At 44.5% G+C, this 19,157-nt stretch overlaps 2 protein-coding genes across 2 annotated transcripts in view; one reads left to right on the plus strand and one right to left on the minus strand.

The window, feature by feature from the left end:
- The window catches only part of slc28a1 (solute carrier family 28 member 1), a gene marked incomplete at both ends in the record, with an annotated part of 32,751 nt that extends 20,289 nt beyond the window's left edge, over positions 1–12,462 (plus strand). The window contains 7 exons of the mRNA XM_084335221.1: positions 7,329–7,459; positions 8,417–8,585; positions 9,435–9,632; positions 9,994–10,075; positions 10,578–10,676; positions 11,148–11,253; positions 12,351–12,462. Of these exons, the coding sequence (XP_084191347.1) occupies positions 7,329–7,459; positions 8,417–8,585; positions 9,435–9,632; positions 9,994–10,075; positions 10,578–10,676; positions 11,148–11,253; positions 12,351–12,462 (897 nt within the window). The remainder of the gene's footprint in view (positions 1–7,328; positions 7,460–8,416; positions 8,586–9,434; positions 9,633–9,993; positions 10,076–10,577; positions 10,677–11,147; positions 11,254–12,350) is intronic.
- A 2,643-nt stretch (positions 12,463–15,105) lies between these two features.
- The window catches only part of alpk3a (alpha-kinase 3a), a gene marked incomplete at both ends in the record, with an annotated part of 40,803 nt that continues 36,751 nt past the window's right edge, over positions 15,106–19,157 (minus strand). The window contains 3 exons of the mRNA XM_084335222.1: positions 15,106–15,439; positions 16,027–16,075; positions 16,197–16,414. Of these exons, the coding sequence (XP_084191348.1) occupies positions 15,106–15,439; positions 16,027–16,075; positions 16,197–16,414 (601 nt within the window). The remainder of the gene's footprint in view (positions 15,440–16,026; positions 16,076–16,196; positions 16,415–19,157) is intronic.

The following is a 19,157-nucleotide window of genomic DNA, read 5'->3' on the forward strand; positions in this document are numbered from 1 at the left end:
TGTCGTAGTTCCTCTCGGCAGGGAGGAAACGACGCGAGTAGAAGGCGCACGGATGTACCTTCTGGTCCGTTGCTGACCGCTGGGATAAGATAGCTCCTAGTCCAGTATCCGAGGCGTCCACCTCTACGATGAACTGTCTCTTGGGGTCTGGATGGAGCAAGATCGGGGCGGAAGTGAACCTCTTCTTGAGGGAGCGGAACGCAGCACACGCCGCTGAGGACCAGTCGAACGGCAGGGCGGGAGAGGTCAGCCTGGTAAGCGGTTCCGCCACCTGACTGTAGTTCCGGATGAATCTTCGGTAGAAGTTGGCGAACCCGAGGAAGCTCTGTAACTCCTTCCGAGAGGTGGGTTCCGGCCACTCCTCCACGGCCCGGATCTTGCAAGGGTCAGCTCGGGTCAAGCCTCTCTCCACGATGAAGCCCAGGTAATCGACGGAGTCGGAATGGAATCGGCACTTCTCTGCCTTGACGAAGAGCCGATTGTGGAGGAGGCGCTCCAGCACACGGCGGACATGCTGGATGTGTTCCTCGAGGGTCTTGGAGAAAATGAGGATGTCGTCTAGGTATACTACCACAAACTCCTCCAGCATGTCACGAAGGACGTCGTTCATGAGCGCCTGGAATACCGCCGGAGCGTTGGTGAGGCCGAACGGCATTACCAGGTACTCGTAGTGGCCCCTGGGAGTCTTGAAGGCGGTCTTCCACTCATCGCCCTCTCGGATACGGACCAGATGGTAGGCACTCCGGAGGTCCAGCTTGGTAAAGACGGTAGCCTGGGTGAGAGGCTCGAAGGTGGAGTTCATGAGAGGAAGAGGGTACTTGTTCTTAATGGTGATCTCGTTGAGCTGGCGATAGTCGATGCAGGGTCGAAGGTCTCCGTCCTTCTTCCCAACAAAGAAGAAACCGGCCGCCACAGGGGAGGAGGAAGGCCGAATGAGTCCTGCTTCCAAGGACTCAGAGATATATTGATCCATCGCTGCCTTCTCAGGGACGGTCAGACTGTAGAGGCGGCTGCCGGGAAGGGGAGCCCCTGAGCGGAGGTCGATGGCACAGTCGTAAGGCCGGTGAGGCGGAAGGGCCTGAGCCCTGGACTTACTGAAAACCTCCTCGAGGTCGTGGTACTCGGGGGGTATGGTCGAGAGGTCCGGAGGCGGCTCACAAACGGATCTCCGGGGCGAGGGACAGGACGCCGCCTGAAGACACTGGGCATGACAGGAGGAGCTCCACCCCCTGATGGTACCGGAGGACCAGGCGATGTGGGGCTCGTGCAGCGCGAGCCAGGGCCGGCCCAGGACTACTGGGACAAGAGGGGATCTGGTGATAAAAAACTGGAGTCTCTCAACGTGGTTACCAGCAATGGTGAGCAGGACAGGACAGGTGCGTTGAGTGATGTCAGCCAGGCAGTGTTGGTCCAATGCGAACACCTCCAATGGCCTCACGAGGTCCTCTAGTGGAATGTTGGCCCGGGTAGCAAACTCGAAGTCTAGGAAACTCTCGTCAGCACCCGAGTCAATGAGTGCCTCCACCGTGGCCCGTTGGTCCGCCCAGGCCAGGGTGACGCTCATCAGACGGCTAGGTGGTGCACGGCTCTGGGAACGAGAAAAACGGCTCACCAGGATCTCCCGGGGTCCCGGCGAGCCTGGTCTTTTGGCCGGGTGGGGCAGTTGGCGATACGGTGTCCATCCCGACCGCAGTAGAGGCAAAGGCCGGACCTGAACCTCGCCTCCCGTTCAGCTTGGCTAAGATGTGAACGTCCCAGCTGCATGGGTTCCTCCCCGGGCACCGAACGGGAGGGGAAGGAACCACCAGTTGTGTAGGGAGCAGGGCGGACCGCAGTACCGTCACGAGTATGGGGGGTCTGGGGAACCTCTGGAGGTCCCGGTCGGGTTCTCTCCTGGAGGCGTCCGTCGATGCGAATGGCGAGGCTGAATAGGTCTTCGAGGGACTCAGGTTCCTCACAGGTTTGATTGATTGTTTGAAAACTTTATTAACAGATTGCAGAATGGGTACAATACAGTACAGCTCAATACACACAATTGTTAAGGGGATGCAGACCAGAGAAAGACTTTCGTCTTGTTTACATCAGGGTCCCCCATTTTCAATTCATCAGGACATATATGACATACATGACATACAGATAGTCAGTACTGCTACATCTATACATTTATGACATACCAGATTTGCAAATACAGTACTGTTTGTGATACAGAAGGAGTCAAGAAAAGGGAGTATATACATTTGACGTAGAAACTGTACATTGGAGGAGGTTGGGTGGGGGGGGTTGGGTACATTGGGATATTGACAACCATACTGGGTCATTTACATTGGAGGTGGTTGGGGGGGGGGGGAGACACACTGTATAAACAAGCAAAACTGTACATTGAGGGGGGGGGGAGGAGACACTGTACAAACAAACAAAATTGTACATTGGACTATTGACAAAACCATACTAGGTAAATGACTGTACATTGGAGGGGGTTGGGTTAGGATATTTACAGGGGCCAGTTTTGAATTGCAGTCTCCCGTAGGTGTCCCTTGAGAGAGGTTTTGAAAGTGGGTAGTGATCCACATTCCTTTACAGCTTTGGGTAGGGCGTTCCACATTGATGTGGCATAATTGCGAAACGTGTTTAGTCCCTTATTTGAGCCGAATCTGGGTTTAACATGATTTGTGGAGCTCCCTCTGGTGTTGTGATCGTGGTATTCACTGACCTTTGGGAAGTATTTTGACATGTACATGGGTACCTTGGTCGTGTAGTGTATCTTGTAGACCAGGCCCATTGCAAGTTGCTGTACTCTGTCGTCTACTCTAAGCCATCCTAGGTTGTCAAAGTGGGCAGGGGTGAGGTGGGTTCTAGGAGTAAGGTCAAGCAGTAGTCTGACCAGTTTGTTTTGAGATGTTTGTAATTTTGTTTTTAGCGCCTTTGAGGTGCTTTGGTACCATGAGGTGCAAGCATAGTCGTAGTACCCCTGAATGAGTGCTCCTGCCAGAGTCTTCAGGGTATTCTTGTTTACCAGAGAGGAGATCCGGTACAAGAATCGAGTTCGTTGGTTGACTTTTTTTATTACATTGGATGCCATTTTGTCACAGGAGAGATTAGCCTCTAGGATGGAACCCAGGTAGGTAATTTCATCTTTCCTTGTGACAATATTGTCACCCACTGTAACTGAGAAGCCGTCGGTCTTGCTGAGTTTGTTATTTGAACCGAAGCGAGCTGGTCCCTGACAGCGTCGTTGAGCCCCCTCATGAAGGTGAGACGAAGCGCTTGATCGTTCCAACCGCTCTCCGTTGCCGCCAGTCTGAACTCCAGCACGTAGTCGGTGACCCCGCCACTGCCCTGCCGGAAGGTGCCCAACCGAGCTCCAGGGTCCTGGCCACGGGCTGGGTGGTGGAAAACCCTGCGGAGCTCAGCCACGAAGTCTGGGTAGGAAAAACAGAAATCAGCCCCCATTGCCCAGGAGGCAGTAACCCACTGGGCTGCCGGGCCTGAGAGCAGGTTAGTCATGTAAGCCACTCGGGCTCCCCTTGAAGTGAATCGGCTGGGTTGATGACGAAAAACCAACTCACATTGCATGATGAATGTGGCACACTCCTCGAAGTTAAGTTTCAAGTTTCTTTAATAGTTGTCATACAGAAGTACAGAATACTTTCATACAAAATGCTTCTTACTGTTACGCTCCAGAGACTGTGCTAGACAAGATAGTATCAAATAACATAGTATAGCATGTAATTTAGAAGTAGAAAATGAGGTCACAGTGTTCAGTATAGACATATGTACAATGTTCAATGCAGAATAGACGTAACTGAGTTACCATATAATATACAATACTATGCAGTGTACTAATGTACAGTACTATATAGTGCAAAGCAGAAATGGGATGAGGTACAATTTAGGTACAATTTACAGTAAGGTGTACGAGTTGTAGTGCAATCCTTCATCAATAAATATAAAGTGTGGGGAGTGGGTGCTACAGTGTGTTTGTTTAAAGTGAGTGTGTGCTATAAAGTGTGTGGAGTGGGTGCTACAGTGTGTTTGTTTAAAGTGAGTGTGTGCGTGTGGATGTGTGTGCTATGTGCGTTTGATGGTTGTTGTTGTGTAGTGTTCATTGTTCGTTTAGCAGCCTGATGGCCTGGGGATAGAAGCTTCTTCTGAGTCTTTCTGTGCTCGCCTTGAGACTCCGGTATCGCTTGCCTGACCGCAGCAGTTCAAAGAGGCAGTTGTTCGGGTGACTGGAGTCTTTAATGATTCTCTTAGCCTTGCCCCTGCAACGCTTGTTGTAAATGTTCTGGAGGGTGGGGAGCCCCCCTCCAATTGTGCGTTCGGCTGAACGTGTCACTCTTTGTAGTCTGCTTCGGTCTTGTGCAGTGCTATTCCCAAACCAGGAGGTGATGTTGCCAGTCAGGATGCTCTCTATTGTACATGAGTAGAAGTTCTTAAGGATCTTCTGACTGACTTGGAACTTCCTTAGGCGCCTGAGGAAGTAGAGGCGTTGTCGTGCCTTCTTCACAACACTGTCAATGTGTGTGGTCCATGTCAAGTCCTCGGATATGTAGGCTCCGAGGTACTTAAAGCTGTTGACTCTCTCAACCGGTGCCCCGTCGATGCTGAGGGGGCTGTAGTCCTTGACCCCCGACCTCCTGAAGTCCACAATCATCTCCTTTGTTTTGCTGACGTTCAGGGAGAGGCTGTTTTCCTGGCACCATCCCGCCAGGACCTTGACCTCTTCCAGGTAGGCCCTCTCGTCGTTGGCAGAGATCAGGCCCACCACCACTGTGTCGTCAGCAAATTTGATGATTGTATTGCTACTCCGCTGAGCCACACAGTCGTGTGTGTACAGGGAGTAGAGGAGGGGACTCAGAACACAGCCCTGGGGGGCCCCTATGTTGAGGGTGATGGATGAGGAGGTGCAGTTGCCTGCTCTCAGTTACCATTGAACAACCGTGGTTCGGAGAGACGGGGCTCCCGAGGTGCGGGATCGGGAGGCGCGGGGCCTGCCACGGCTGCGGGTGATGCTCCGGCCGAGGCTCCTGTAGTAGTTGGGGTTACAAGCAAGGTGTTAACGGCTTCACTCAGCGCTTGTAATTGATGGAGAATATTAGTCTGCTGATCACCCTGGGCTGTCTGCAGGCTAGCCAGAGAGCCAAGGGACTCCTGAATAGGCAGGACCTGGTCTCGGAGCTCCTGTACAGCAGCCGCAGCCGCACCTAGCTGTAGGCTGTGGTCGTTGGTTAACTCAATCTGGACCGCCAACGCTGTTCTGACCCTGTCTGTGTCGGCTGAGGTCGTCATGGTCGGGTCGTAATGTTATGGTTTGTAACCGACCTCAAACGCAACGGCACAGACAGGGAGTTCAGAGTTAGCCAAATGCTAGGGCGTATTTATTTACAGAGTAAAAAAAAGGGTAAAGTACAATTCTCAAACAAACAGGGAGAATGCCTTCGGCAGAGTCATCTGCCGCTCTGCAGAATCCTCCTGGAGATAGTGGTGGGGAATTGGCATGTGACGTTGCAGCGGCTCTGCTGATACTCCCAGCTTTTACTCAAGTTGGAAAACGGAGAGAGAGAGAGAGATATCAGAAACAGTCCAACGAAACACAGAGGCAGTGTGGTTCCCTCCTCCCTAGCTGGGTCCAGAACCACTTGACAGTGACAGTCTTCAGTGTTCCCCACAACACACAATTTAGCTGAGTTAGTGCAACAAAACGAAGTCTTCAGTGTCTCTTCTAAAACACACAATCAGAATAATCCAGAACCAATTGACAGTGACAGTCTTCAGTGTTCCCCACAACACACAACTTAGCTGAGTCAGTGCAAACAAAACGAAGTCTTCAGTGTCTCTTCTAAAACACACAATCAGAAATATCCAGAGGGGTTTGGTTCCACTCACCCAAGCGCAACGCGTAAAGCGGGCAAAACGAGGCGCAGCTCCAAACGGGGAACAAGGTTCTCAACAGCGGTTCTCCACAGAAAGGTCCTGGAGAGAAAGTAGACCAGGAACAGCAACGGGGAAAAAACAGGCAAATGCAGTTGTATTCCAGAACGACCCGACAACGATAGAAGGAAGGTCCCGGTATAAAGCCCTCTGGGGCGCTAATCACAAACTATGACAGCTGCGTGATGAAAGTGGCAATCGCTCAAAAAGCGTGTGGCGGGGAATGCACCAATCAGCACCATACCTCAGGAGAGCGTGTGGCGGGGAACCAACCAAACCTCACAATAGGTGCTGTATGATGACAATACATTTGATTCCTATCTAATTTTGATCCATCGCAAAGCGCTCCAGCGCTTGAATAGGGCCGGGGGATCTGCTCATACAATGCAGACCCACGGCTCTCGTATTATAATGAGCCTGCGATGCGTGTCTCTGTACGCGCATCCAGTTTAGAATGAGTGGGATTCACCATTCAAAAAACCTGGGTAAGAACAGATTTGGACTTTAAGAAAGGCTTGATGAATGTGGCGGTGGCTTTTCTTATTGTTCTCTTAACAGACAGGTAACCAAGAATATAAGAAAAATAATAAGAGAGTATTGTTGAATGAGGCCCATTGTCTTCTTGATTGACCTTTCTCAAACCGCCCTCTTTTCTTGATCCTCCAATCACAACTCTTGCTTCCCTCTGACAAACTTTGTCCTGACCTAGAGAAGCAACAGTTGTAATTGGAGGATCAAGAAAAGAAGACAGGGTTTGAGATAGGTCAATTGCAAATAAAGCTTATTCTAAGGACCGAAACGTTGTATATCAAATAAAGTTTATTGCAGGTAAGCAGACAAGTGAGAATGAGTTCTCCCTCTCTAAGGTAAACCTTGTGACCACCGATCTCTGGTTATTTTCATGTTATAATCAATGTACTGCAAAGTCTTTTTTTTATATATATATATTTTTTTACTATTATTACTTTTCTTCATTGTTTTCATTCCTGTCAATATCTGAAAAAAAAACACTAACCTTTGTACTGTCTTCTACTACCATGTGATTTCCCACTAAATAATCTTCCTTGCCTATATCACTACTATGCTAATGTGCCTTTACTACTATGCACTCAACACTGCAGCACCCAAGTTTCAACACTGTTGGATGAACATTGTTACTCAGCTGAAAGAGTTGTACCCTTCCTGCTGACTTGTCGTACAGAACTTGTAAGTCTCTCTGGATAAAAGTGTTGGCTAAATGACTTAATGTAAATGTAAATGGGAGACGGAAGCTTTGACCATCTTTTATCATCACACAGACAGTAGTAGCAGGTTTTGTCCCATTTATCGCTCGACTTGAATCTATCATCGCAACTCGGACATGACGGAAATGGTACTTCTCCCCCGATGCTCGACAGATCGACGCGTCCTCCCTGATATCGGCCTCTGTGATGGCCGCTCCCTGTGCCCTGGCCATCGCCAAGCTGTCGTACCCCGAGACCGAGGAGAGCAAGTTCAAGTCGGAGAAGGAGATCAAAATAGCTTGTGGGTACGTAAAGGATCCTTCTCCGTCACTTCTCCTGTCGGAATCAGAATCAGAATCAGAAAGTAGTTTACATGGGGCGGCTAAGTGGCACAGTGGGCAAGGCGCTCGCCACTAACGCAGGAGATGCTGGGTTCGAGCCCAGCTCTCTGCGTTGCTACCAGCTTGGCTGGTCATTCATACTAACACAATTGGCAGTGTTAGGGGTGGGAAAGCTGGTGGGTGGGGATTGGACGTTGTGGACAGTGACTCCTACAGGTCGGTTGGTGCGCCTGTACAGCAGAATCAGGAAGTAACGGGGGCACCGTGAGCCTCCCACGCGTTACTCCTCGCCGCTGAGAGATCGCGCTGTGCAGGTGAAAAGAAGCGACAGCTGCCTCCTCGTGTACCGGAGGGGACACGTGATGCAAGGCTTGGTCCTCACTGCAGTCGACCAGTGGGAGGCATAGTCTAGCAACATTCGAGACAGGGGAGGGAAGAATTGAAGGGAGAATTGGCGAGGCGAAATTGGGATGGGAAAAAAAATAAAAAATGTCCCCCCCAAAAATTCAAAGAAAGTAGTTTACACAAGGAATTTGATCTGGTCGTTTGGTGCGACATTAGCAGACAGACAATTAAGGTAGAATAAGATAAAAGGTAGAATAAAATAAAATGGAATATAAACTAAATTAAAATAGAATATAATGTAATTATAAAATAAAACAGGCCAGGGCTGTGCAATTGTATGAACAGTGTATGAATAAGTAAGATGCGTTTTGAGTGTATATACAAATATAGTCCTCAGCCCCTGCATTGGCTTTGTGGCCTTTGAGTTTTTCATGAAGTTCCTTTAACTGCTGCATATACTGTGTATATATATGTTACATTTGCACTCTGGTTGGATGACAAACTTATTTTTGTTGTAGTGTACCTGTACCTGTATAATGACAATACATTTGAATCTAATTGAATCTAACTCTGCAGCGATGAACAGAACATTTTGGAAGCTGCTAGCAGCGGAGCATCTACATCAATAGGCCTGGTCGCCAACATAGCCGCCAACTTGATAGCCTTTCTGGCTATCCTCGAGTTCATAAATGCAGCCCTGAGGTGGCTTGGTGGCATGGTGGGCTACCCTACAATCTCATTTGAGGTACGCTCTACTAAGACATCCCACATGACATTTCCTCAACTTACATCCTGTTCGAGTGAAATGTGACATTTTGACGACGCTATACTGTATGGTGATTATTAATTTACTGTACACTTATCTCAAAACCACTGACGCTACATGGCAAAGCTAGAGGAACAGACACACATAGACAAAAATACATATATATTACTACATAAGACTACAGTACACGCATGCATGCACACGGACACACACACACACCTATAAACATAATGCAAATACACATATATTGCCATGAAACAGGGAACACACACACATGCACACATACGCAACACATGTAAAATGACTGTAATGTGATGGAATTATTGTATGATCATGTAAATAATGTCACTATTAATTATGTGCTCATTTGAACTAATGTACTTTGCATTAGCCAACCCAGGGACAGGGGTTGCAAATTAGCCTTGGCTAGAAATCCTACATGCAATGTATCTGTATCTACAATGTTTTCGTATACATGGTCTGTGACAAATAAATAAATAAATAAACAAACAAACAAACAAACAAATAAATAAACAAACAAACAAACAAATAAATAAATAAATAAATAAATAAATAAATAAATAAATAAATAAATAAATAAATAAATAAATAAATAAATAAATAAATAAATAAATAAATAAATAAATAAATAAATAAATAAATAAATAAATAAATAAATAAATAATAAATAATAAATAAATAAATAAATAAATAAATAAATAAATAAATAAATAAATAAATAAATAAATAAATAAATAAATAAATAAATAAATAAATAAATAAATAAATAAATAAATAAATAAATAGTATATCTCTTTGTGGCCGCAGATGATCTGCTCTTACGTGTTCATGCCGGTGGCTTTCATGATGGGGATACCGTTCGATGAGTGTTTCACGGTGGCAGAGCTTCTCGGCACCAAGCTGTTCCTCAACGAGTTCCTGGCCTACGAGAAGCTGTCGGAGCTGCAGACCAACAGGGTCAACGGACTGGACGAAGTTATCGGAGGTGAAAGGCAATGGCTCTCTGTGAGTAAAGCTTCCTGCACCATGGCCAACATTTGCGCTAGCTATGCTAGACCCGTATAGCCACATAACTAGAGTATGTGAAGAAATACAGTAACAGTATAAATCCCTGTATATCTTCCTGTACATTCCTGCACATTTCACTGTAAATGTTTACTGTATATTACTGTATCTTTGGACTGTATATTTTAGAATGTATCTACATATTTTAGAATGTATATCTCTGACCGTGTACTCTTATTCTTATTCTAGATTTTTTACTACCTGAATGTTCATTGTGAGCGATCTGTGGTGCTGAATTTCCCTCGGGATCAATAAAGTACTTCTATTCCATTCTATTCTAAAAGGGTTGTTGTTCTTACAGGTCCGATCCGAAATCATCTGCACTTACGCTCTTTGCGGGTTTGCCAACTTCAGCTCAATGGGCATCGTCATAGGAGGCCTGTGTGAGTATCATCTTACAGCAGTCAAGTCAAGTCAAGTCAGTTTTATTTGTATAGCACATTTCCAGGCAGCGGCAGCTGACACCAAAGTGCTTCACAAGCAAGTTGATGAAAACAAATTAGTGTGAGGCAAGGTATAAGATTAAAAGAAAGAAAAAAAAACATAGCAAAGCAATGAAAGCAACAAAAACAAACAGTATGGTGCAAGATATAGGATTAAAAACATAATAAAGCAATGAAAGTAATAAAAACTGGTAGGACACAGTAAAACAAAGAGGATAGAAGGGCCAGGGGTCTAGTGGTGGTTAAGTAGGGGGGAAGGCCAAGGAGAACAGGTAGGTTTTCAAGAGTGATTTAAAAGCCTGTACGGTCTGGGCAGTCCGTACGCTGAGCAGTCCTTGCCTTGTCCCATGGCGCTTGCCTCCACTGTATGCTCTTATATGAAAACTATATGTCCTTGATCAGGAGAAAGACGTTTGACTAATGGGTCTTTCTTGTATCAAAGCCTCTATATGTCCATCCAGAAGAGCCGACATTGCCTCGATAGTGATAAGAGCGCTGTTCACCGGGACTTGTGTATCTCTCATTAATGCTTGCGTTGCAGGTAAGTGCTTTTAAATGTACAAATATATCTTTTTATATATGGGGCAGCGGGTGGCCTAATGGTTAGAGAAGCGGGTTTGTGACCGGAGGGTCGCTGGTTTGATCCCCTGGACCGGCAGGAAAAAATCTGGGCTGGGGAAGTGAATTAATAACTCTCTCCCATACCCTTAACACCAACCGCTGAAGTGCCCTTGAGCAAGGCACTTAACCCTCAACTGCTCCAGTGGAGTTGCCCAGTGGCCAACGGTGGCAGACTGTGGTTGTACTGGGCAGCTCCCAGGTGTGAATGGAACTGTGTGAATGTGAAGCAGGGCGTTCCTGAAAAAGAGCATCCGTGCTCAGAGAACCTACCCTGGGTAAATAAAGGTTAATAAATAATAAAAAATCTGTGCTAAAACTTAATTATGTATTGCAGGGTGTTTTTATTTATTTTCCTATATTTATTACTGTGTAACTGTGACTTCTTTCTCAGGCATTCTCTACGTTCCTACCCTCGACTGTGTGGATGTGTTCAGGACATCTGTTTTCAATGCCACAGGCCTGAACATTCAAACCTGCTGTCATGACCTCTTTGGAAGGTAAGTTTTGGATTTGTATGTAAAAAGAAAAAAAAGAAAAGGGAGTCTAAGACCAGTATACACAATTGTAGGCTGAATTTATACAGGCCAAAAATAAAATCTTATTTGAACCCTTTCTGGTAAAAGTGGGATCCAGTTTGTCTCCATGTGGTTAAATTAGATTCTATGTTCCATCGTCCTCCGTTTAGACGGCTATACAAAGATCAGCGGAGAAGGGTGCAGTTATAGGGGAATTCCAGACGTTTTACAAATGCACACGTGTTACTCCTGTCCCAACACACCACTCTCCTGAAGCCAGAAATCAGAGAGACAACCCTGGAATGTGTGACATCACCTTGATATGTAAGATCTGTGGCGGCTCCATAGACAGTGAGTGGGGTGTTGATTTTTGTGGAGCCATGAAATGTTTGTGTGTGAGGTCCTACACCCAAACAAGCTTTCAATTCTGTCCCAGTCCTGTTAGTAATACTACAGCATGAACCTCATTCGGGTACATTTCATGGCTCCACAAACTCAATGGCCCATTCATTGACTGTCCAAGCAGCTCCAGATTTGACATCCAGGTGACAAATCCAAGGGTCCTCTCTGGCTTCAGGAGAGGCAGATGGGTCACAGATATTGACTGAACTCTCCTGGAGAACAGGAAGAATGTCAGATCTTAAAAGAACATGCCAACATTGTGGGGAAATTATGCTTACCATCTTCTTACCTTGTTTTCAGTAGAAAGCTATCCTAGCTTAGCACAAATGAATGGAAGCGGATACATGATACAGACCAGCTATAGCTTAGAACTCTGGGAAAGGTGTTTTTGGCCAACAGTTAGGCTAGCTAGCTGGTCCATATGCTTGCAGCTAGATAGCTTTCTACTGAACGCACAGAGAGGAAATTGGTATCTATCTCCTTGTCTAATGCTGGAGAAGACGGTAAGTTTCCCATAATGTTGGCATGTTCCTTTAAATTTGGAGGCATTCAAAGTTGGTTACATTTCTCTTGATGATGTGCTGTTCCTGAATTTCCCCAAGGGGATCAATAAAGGAATATCTTATCTTCTTAGCCCATTTTGCCCAGTCTTAACATGAAGCAATATTCCTTTACAGCGCTGTGAAGAATGAGACCATCTCATTTGAAGGCTCATGGGAAACAGTGGCAAATGCCACTCTATATTTCACTCAATGTTGTGATCTATTTGATGTGCCAGTTTGTAAATAGATTTTCAATGCCACCAATTGACACAATTTACTTTCATGTATGTATATGAATGTATATTATATATATAAACCAATGTGTTATTCAATTGTTTCCATGAATGTACTTCTGTCAATAATATGCAATACTAATGTAAAAATGTATAGACAACGCAGAACTTGTTTGTCTTTTATATTCTATAATCCATATTGTACATTTCTTAATATATTGCCTTTTATTCAAGGGATTTCAAAAAGTAAAAGCGCATACCTCATGAAATATTCAGATTAACCTTCTGATGAATGTAAATGTTTTTAACTGGGAAATCTAAATGAATAAAATGTATTTTTTTTGGTAATAATTCTGTTTACAATAACACAACTGTGGAAGAATAAATGAAATCTGAGAATAAAAATGTATATCATCCTTGGACAATGTTTGACACTTTTATTTTACAAAATGCAGCTGGCACATATCAAACACAATGACAAGTGACATTACACACGGTCAAAGCACACCTTTCTTTCTCTTTTTCACTCATCAGTCACTCAGTCACTCAGTCACTCAGTCACTCAGTCAGTCACTCAGTCACTCACTCACTCACTCACTCACTCACTCACTCACTCACTCACTCACTCACTCACTCACTCACTCACTCACTCACTCACTCACTCACTCACTCACTCACTCATTCACTCACTCACTCACTCACTTACTCACAAATTATTTCATTCTTGGTACACACAAAAATAACTAGAGAATTAAAATGTTCACACCACGCCTCAACATTAGTATTTTCATCAATATCTTTTCCTAATTTATCTAATAATAATAATAATAATAATAATAATAATAATAATAATAATAATAATAATAATAATAATAATAATAATCTTTATTTATTATTATTATTATTCATTTATCTATTGTTCAGTTTAATTACATTACGGCCAAAATGTTTGTTTCTTTTCACCAATAAATGAACCTCTGTGTCGGAGGGCAGGACAAAGAAACATAACTTGTAATAATTACAAATGAAAACTTTTATGGAGTAAAAAGGATTTGGATATTTGATTTTTGAAAAGATTCTGAGCTGTCTTAACTATTGTCAACGAAGCATCTTCTGATTATTGTCACATTTTGACAGCAGTGTTAAATGGCTTTGAGAATAAGTAAAACTGGTTGCTATGGATTTGAATGGTCTGGTTCCCATTCCCTTACAGCACTTAACACCCACTGAACACTGGCATAAAACCTTTTTGGAGTTCTTTAAAAGAGACTTAAGATCAATAGGCTTCTAAGAAACCTTCAACCTGCTCTTTTAATATCCACTGCTCAATGTCTTTAGTCTACAGGTCCATGGGTCAGGTCCAAACTAACTGACCTCAGTTGGGGAAAATTGGTGAAACTCATTCAGAAGATCTTAATTAGGAGAACTTGCTAATTGAATGGCAATAAGCTTATGCATTCAAAAGTTGATGCGTTTCTTTTCGTAAGCCCCTTACGTCTAATCGATAATAAGGTCTTTACCAGTTACAGCATGTTAAACAACACATTCCTAACCGTTGAGAGACTGAGGTAAGGGGATTGCTGTGCTGTTTAAGCATGTGCACCTGTTCTTCTACAATGAACAGATAGTGTACATAAAGTCTTTTGATAACTACTGAAAAAAGTGTTGGCAAAAAAGTGCACACAAAAATTCCTGACAAGACATACAAATTATGTTGTAATTCAATAACACGTGCATAACTTCACTGCGTAGCTTTCTGACGTACTGCATAACCACTAAGTCTCAACCATATTTAATAATACAAATTTAGTTCCCCAGTCTTTTATGCCCTAGTTGTACTGCACATCACAGATGTACATAGTAGATAAGGCACTCCTTGTAGATATACAGTAGGTACATCATACTGGAGCTCTTCTGTGGGTGAGATGATGCACGTCTATCATTCGTCCATTATAATGGTTTCAATCATAGCAATGGTAAATGGGCTGCATTTATATAGCACTTTTATCCAAAGCGCTTTACAACTTATGCCTCACATTCACCCATTCACTCACGCACCGATGGCGGAGGCGACCATGCAAGGTGCCAACCTGCTCACCGGGAACAGTTAGGGGTTAAGTGTCTGGCTCAGGGACACTTCGACACGCTACCGGGAGGAGAGACGGAATCGAACCTGGGACCTTCCGATTACCAGACGACCGCTCTCTACCTCCTGAGCCACTGTCGCCACGTAGCGCTGGCTCTTCATTTGAAGAGATAAGACCGCACCAGGCTCTAGACCTAGAACCTTGACCTCTGTGCTTTACACATAGTACTGAGTGGTAAGCCTACTGTTCTAAGAACCGGCTCGCTAAGGGGATAGAGCGTAAGCGGAGCGAGAGTAGGAAGTCTTACAGTAATAAGAGAAATTGGGAAATTCACAGTAAACTTACATAACAACCCAGGCGCATACCCACTCACTGATCTGCTCCCTCTCCAACGTCCCCCCCTCCTTCACGTCATAGGTATGCTTACCCTGGCATTTTGTTATATGTTGTTCAAGGCTCTGCTGGCTTTTGTAACTTGAAAAAGAAAAACCTTAAAAAGGTGAAAAAAGTCGTAAAATCGTGAGAGTTTGTTTGAAACACAGGTAGCTGGTTTGGTAAGTCCTTCCTTTTCTACCTCATCTGGTCAACCGGAGTCTCTGCGGTCTTGGTTTTGTTGTCCTCCGTCTCTTCAGTCTTTCTGGGCACCTTCGGGCTGGAGCCCACCTTCTTGGACATCTGAGGGCTGTTCGCTCCTTTCTTCTGCAGCTGGGGGCTGAAGGAGCCCGTGCTGTACCTGCGGTTCATAAGGGGGCTCCTGGAGCCTTTTATCTTGCCGGGCTGCTGCAAACTGTCCATGGTCTTCAGGGTGCGCAGGTCGAGAAGCCCGCAGTAGTAGTTGCACTGGTGATGGGTCAGGAACTGTTCAAATACCTCGGGAGAGCCGTCCTCTGTAAGACCTTGATACCTGAAATACAGAGGACGTTGTTAGAATGAGACCATGATATAAATATACAACATACATATGTATATGTGCAACATACAGCCGGCAGCGTGGCTACATGGGTAGAACTCCGGATTCATGATCGGAAGATCACCGGTTCGAGCCCCGGTCGAGGCCGTTGTCAGAAAGTGGTATTGTTGTCCAGCAGGGATCACTCTGTCCTCTGGACATGTCAGTAACAATGGCCCTGTTACGGTGATAGAGAGACGTACGGCTGCGAGTGCTGTCCTTCGGATGAGACTCCTCCGACTGAATTCGGTTGTTAAAGAACCCTGGGCGTCTATCGCAAAGAGTAGGGAGTTCCCCGACATTCCTGGCCAAATTCCCAATCAGGTCTCTGACATCAAGGCCACCTTAATCATCCCTCCCACCCCTTAATTGGCTGACATCAATCCCTGTCTCCTGAGCCTTTCATCCATTGTGTAGTGTGATGTGTGCCTGGTGCCAGTGTATGGCAGCCATTGAGCCTGCATAGCCCAAGGAGAAAAGTGCTATATAAATGCAATGATCAGTCATTCATTCATTCACAACTTTAACATTTAAATACAAACCCCTTCGACTTGGTCACAACTCGAACATTAGTGATCTTTGCTTCAATACCTACAAAAAACAAAAGAAACACAGAAAAGCATTAACCATTGCATATAACCACTGACCGGTTCAGTCTTCTTATTATAGATATCTTTCTTGGTCCCTTCAGATAACCCCCTTTGATTCTTACCCTCCATCTGAGTGACCAGCAAGTTGCCGTGAGTCCACTGATGAATCCAGTGTTGGAAGGTGCAGCATTTCTGGTCCACCTCAGAGACGGCTCTGCTCACCAGCCTGCGCTTGCCGTCCATGGTGCAGTACTTCCGGTAGATGCCGTCCACATCGGTCTCCACAGTGGCATAGGGCACCGAGTTGGCAGGACGGTACATCAGGTACTGCGGAATTATTCTGTGGGTGTTGCATGAAACCAAATCAGAATCAGAAATCAGAAAGGTCTTTATTGCCAAGTAGTTTACACATACAAGGAATTTGATTTGGTAATTTTTGATGCGACATTAACGGACAGACTTTTACGATAGAATAAAATAATAAGGTACAGTAGAATAAAATAAAATGGAATATAAACTAAATTAAAATAGAAGCACAATAGAATAGAATAGAATTATAAAATAAAATGGGCCAGGGCTGTACAATTGTGCACAGTGTGGTCAAGTACATACACTAAATATAATCAAAATAATAAACAATACAGTGGGATGGAATATTTAGCAGGGATATGCAATTGAGCAGTAATGTGGAAAAAGTATGAACAGTGAAGTATGAACAAGTATGAAGAGTTTTGATTGTATATACAAATTTACAAATAAATATATAAATATAGCCACAAGCGGCAATCAATGGGTTTCAAACCAATATTGATCATTAAGATTGCAATTATAAGTTCACACACATGGTTCAGCAGTCTTATGAAACATGTCCTGCAAGTTTTGTAATGTTTGAATAAGAAAACGTTGAAATATAATCTGATTTGCGTTATTCAACACACATTTTGTATATTTGTAGTGCCCCCTAGTGGTCGATTTGAATGGGATTTTCAGGGTATGTTTTAGGTAGTTAACTGGACATACCCTGCTGATTTGATGATGATTGACCATTCTCTTCGGTTCAAATAACAAACTCAGCAAGACCGACGGCTTCTCAGTTACAGTGGGTTCCATCCTAGAGGCAAATATTTCCTGTGACAAAATGGCATCCAATGTAATAAAAAAAAGTCAACCAACGAACTCGATTCTTGTACCGGATCTCCTCACTGGTAAACAAGAATACCCTGAAGACTCTGGCAGGAGCACTCATTCAAGGGTACTACGACTATGCTTGCACCTCATGGTACCAAAGCACCTCAAAGGCGCTAAAAACAAAATTACAAACATCTCAAAACAAACTGGTCAGACTACTGCTTGACCTTATTCCTAGAACCCACCTCACCCCTGCCCACTTTGACAACCTAGGGTGGCTTAGAGTAGACGACAGAGTACAGCAACTTGCAATGGGCCTGGTCTACAAGATACACTACACAACCAAGGTACCCATGTATATGTCAAAATACTTCCCAAAGGTCAGTGAATACCACGATCACAACACCAGAGGGAGCTCCACAAATCATGTTCAACCCAGATTCGGCTCAAACAAGGGACTAAACACGTTTTGCAATTATGCCACATCAATGTGGAATGCCCTACCCAAAGCTGTAAAGGAATGTGAATCACTACCCACTTTCAAAAGCACTCTCAAAGAACACCTACGGGAGACTGCAATTCGAAACTGGCCCCTGTAAATGTCCTAACACAACCCCCTCCAATGTACAGTAAATGACCAAGTATGGTTTTGTCAATATTCCAATGTACAGTTTTGCTTGTACAGTTGTACAGTTTATGTGCTCAGCCATACCTTTTGAAATTCATTGGTTAATATCTTAAAAACTAAAAAAAGATTTAAACAAGCCTCATAAGACAGTTGATAGGCTTGATGCAATAATGATCCATGGCAAATATGGTCATAATTTGACTTACAGTTTAGGAGGAGATGTCAATAATGTGTTGCCACTCCCATTTGTGCATTTGTAGTGCCCCCTAGTGGTCAATTTCAATGCATTTTTGGGCATTATTCCTGGTTCTTATCTGGATATAACCTGCAATTCTCGCGATGATTGGCCTAATGGTTGTTGACTTGCATTATGTACTTAGCCACACCTTTTTGAAGTTAATTGGTTAATATCTTCAAAACTAAAAAGGATATCAACAATCCTTATACTCGAGACGGCTGGGTGGCGCAGCGGACATTGCGCTCGTCACCAACACAAGAGACACCGGGTTCGACTCCGGCTGTCGGCGTTGCCTCCGGCTTGGGCCGGCCGTCATATTAACTCAATTGGCAGAGTTAGCGGGTGGAAGTCGATGGGTGGTAATCTGGACGTTGTGGACAGCGACTCCTACAGGTCGGTTAGGGACGCCTGCGCAGCAGAGACAGGAAAATGGCGGGGGTAGTGTGAGCCTCCCACACGTTACACCTCGCCGAATGAGTCCGCGCTGGCAGGTGAAAAGATGTGACAGGCTGCCTCCACATGTATCGGAGGGGACATGTGATGCAAGGCTTCTATCCTCCCTATAACCGACCAGTGGGGGGCATATGCGAGCAACGTTCAAGACAGGGGAGGGGAGAATTGGCACGGCTAAATTAGGATGGGAGAAGAAATTGAAAAAGAGGAGAAAAAGTGGATACAAATAAAAAATCCTTATACTCATTTTAATAAGCTTCATCCAATAAGGATCCACAGCTAATTTGGTAGTAATCGGACCTACAGTTTAGGATGAGATGTCAAAAATGTGTTTTACATCAAATCCAAGATGGCTGAAAATCCAATATGGCAGACTTTATGTGTCCTTGAGGCAAATTTGTAGAGGGCAGAGAGATGGATGTCTGCATCATGTTTCGTGTAAATCGGACTCATGGTGTAGGAGTTCTGACCTTTCAACGTAAAACATTTTAACCTAAATTACAGCCCCCATTTAGGCCAATTGGGGTCATATTTGTTGGAAAGCATTTACACACAACTTCCAACCAATGGGTCAAAGTTCATGTTGCTACCATTTACCATCTCACGGGAATTTGCAAAAGCATTTGTGAAGGAGAA

The sequence above is a fragment of the Notolepis coatsorum genome (assembly GCF_963971535.1).
Source record: "Notolepis coatsorum genome assembly, chromosome: 18".
In the NCBI taxonomy this organism is placed as follows: Eukaryota; Metazoa; Chordata; class Actinopteri; order Aulopiformes; family Paralepididae; genus Notolepis; species Notolepis coatsorum.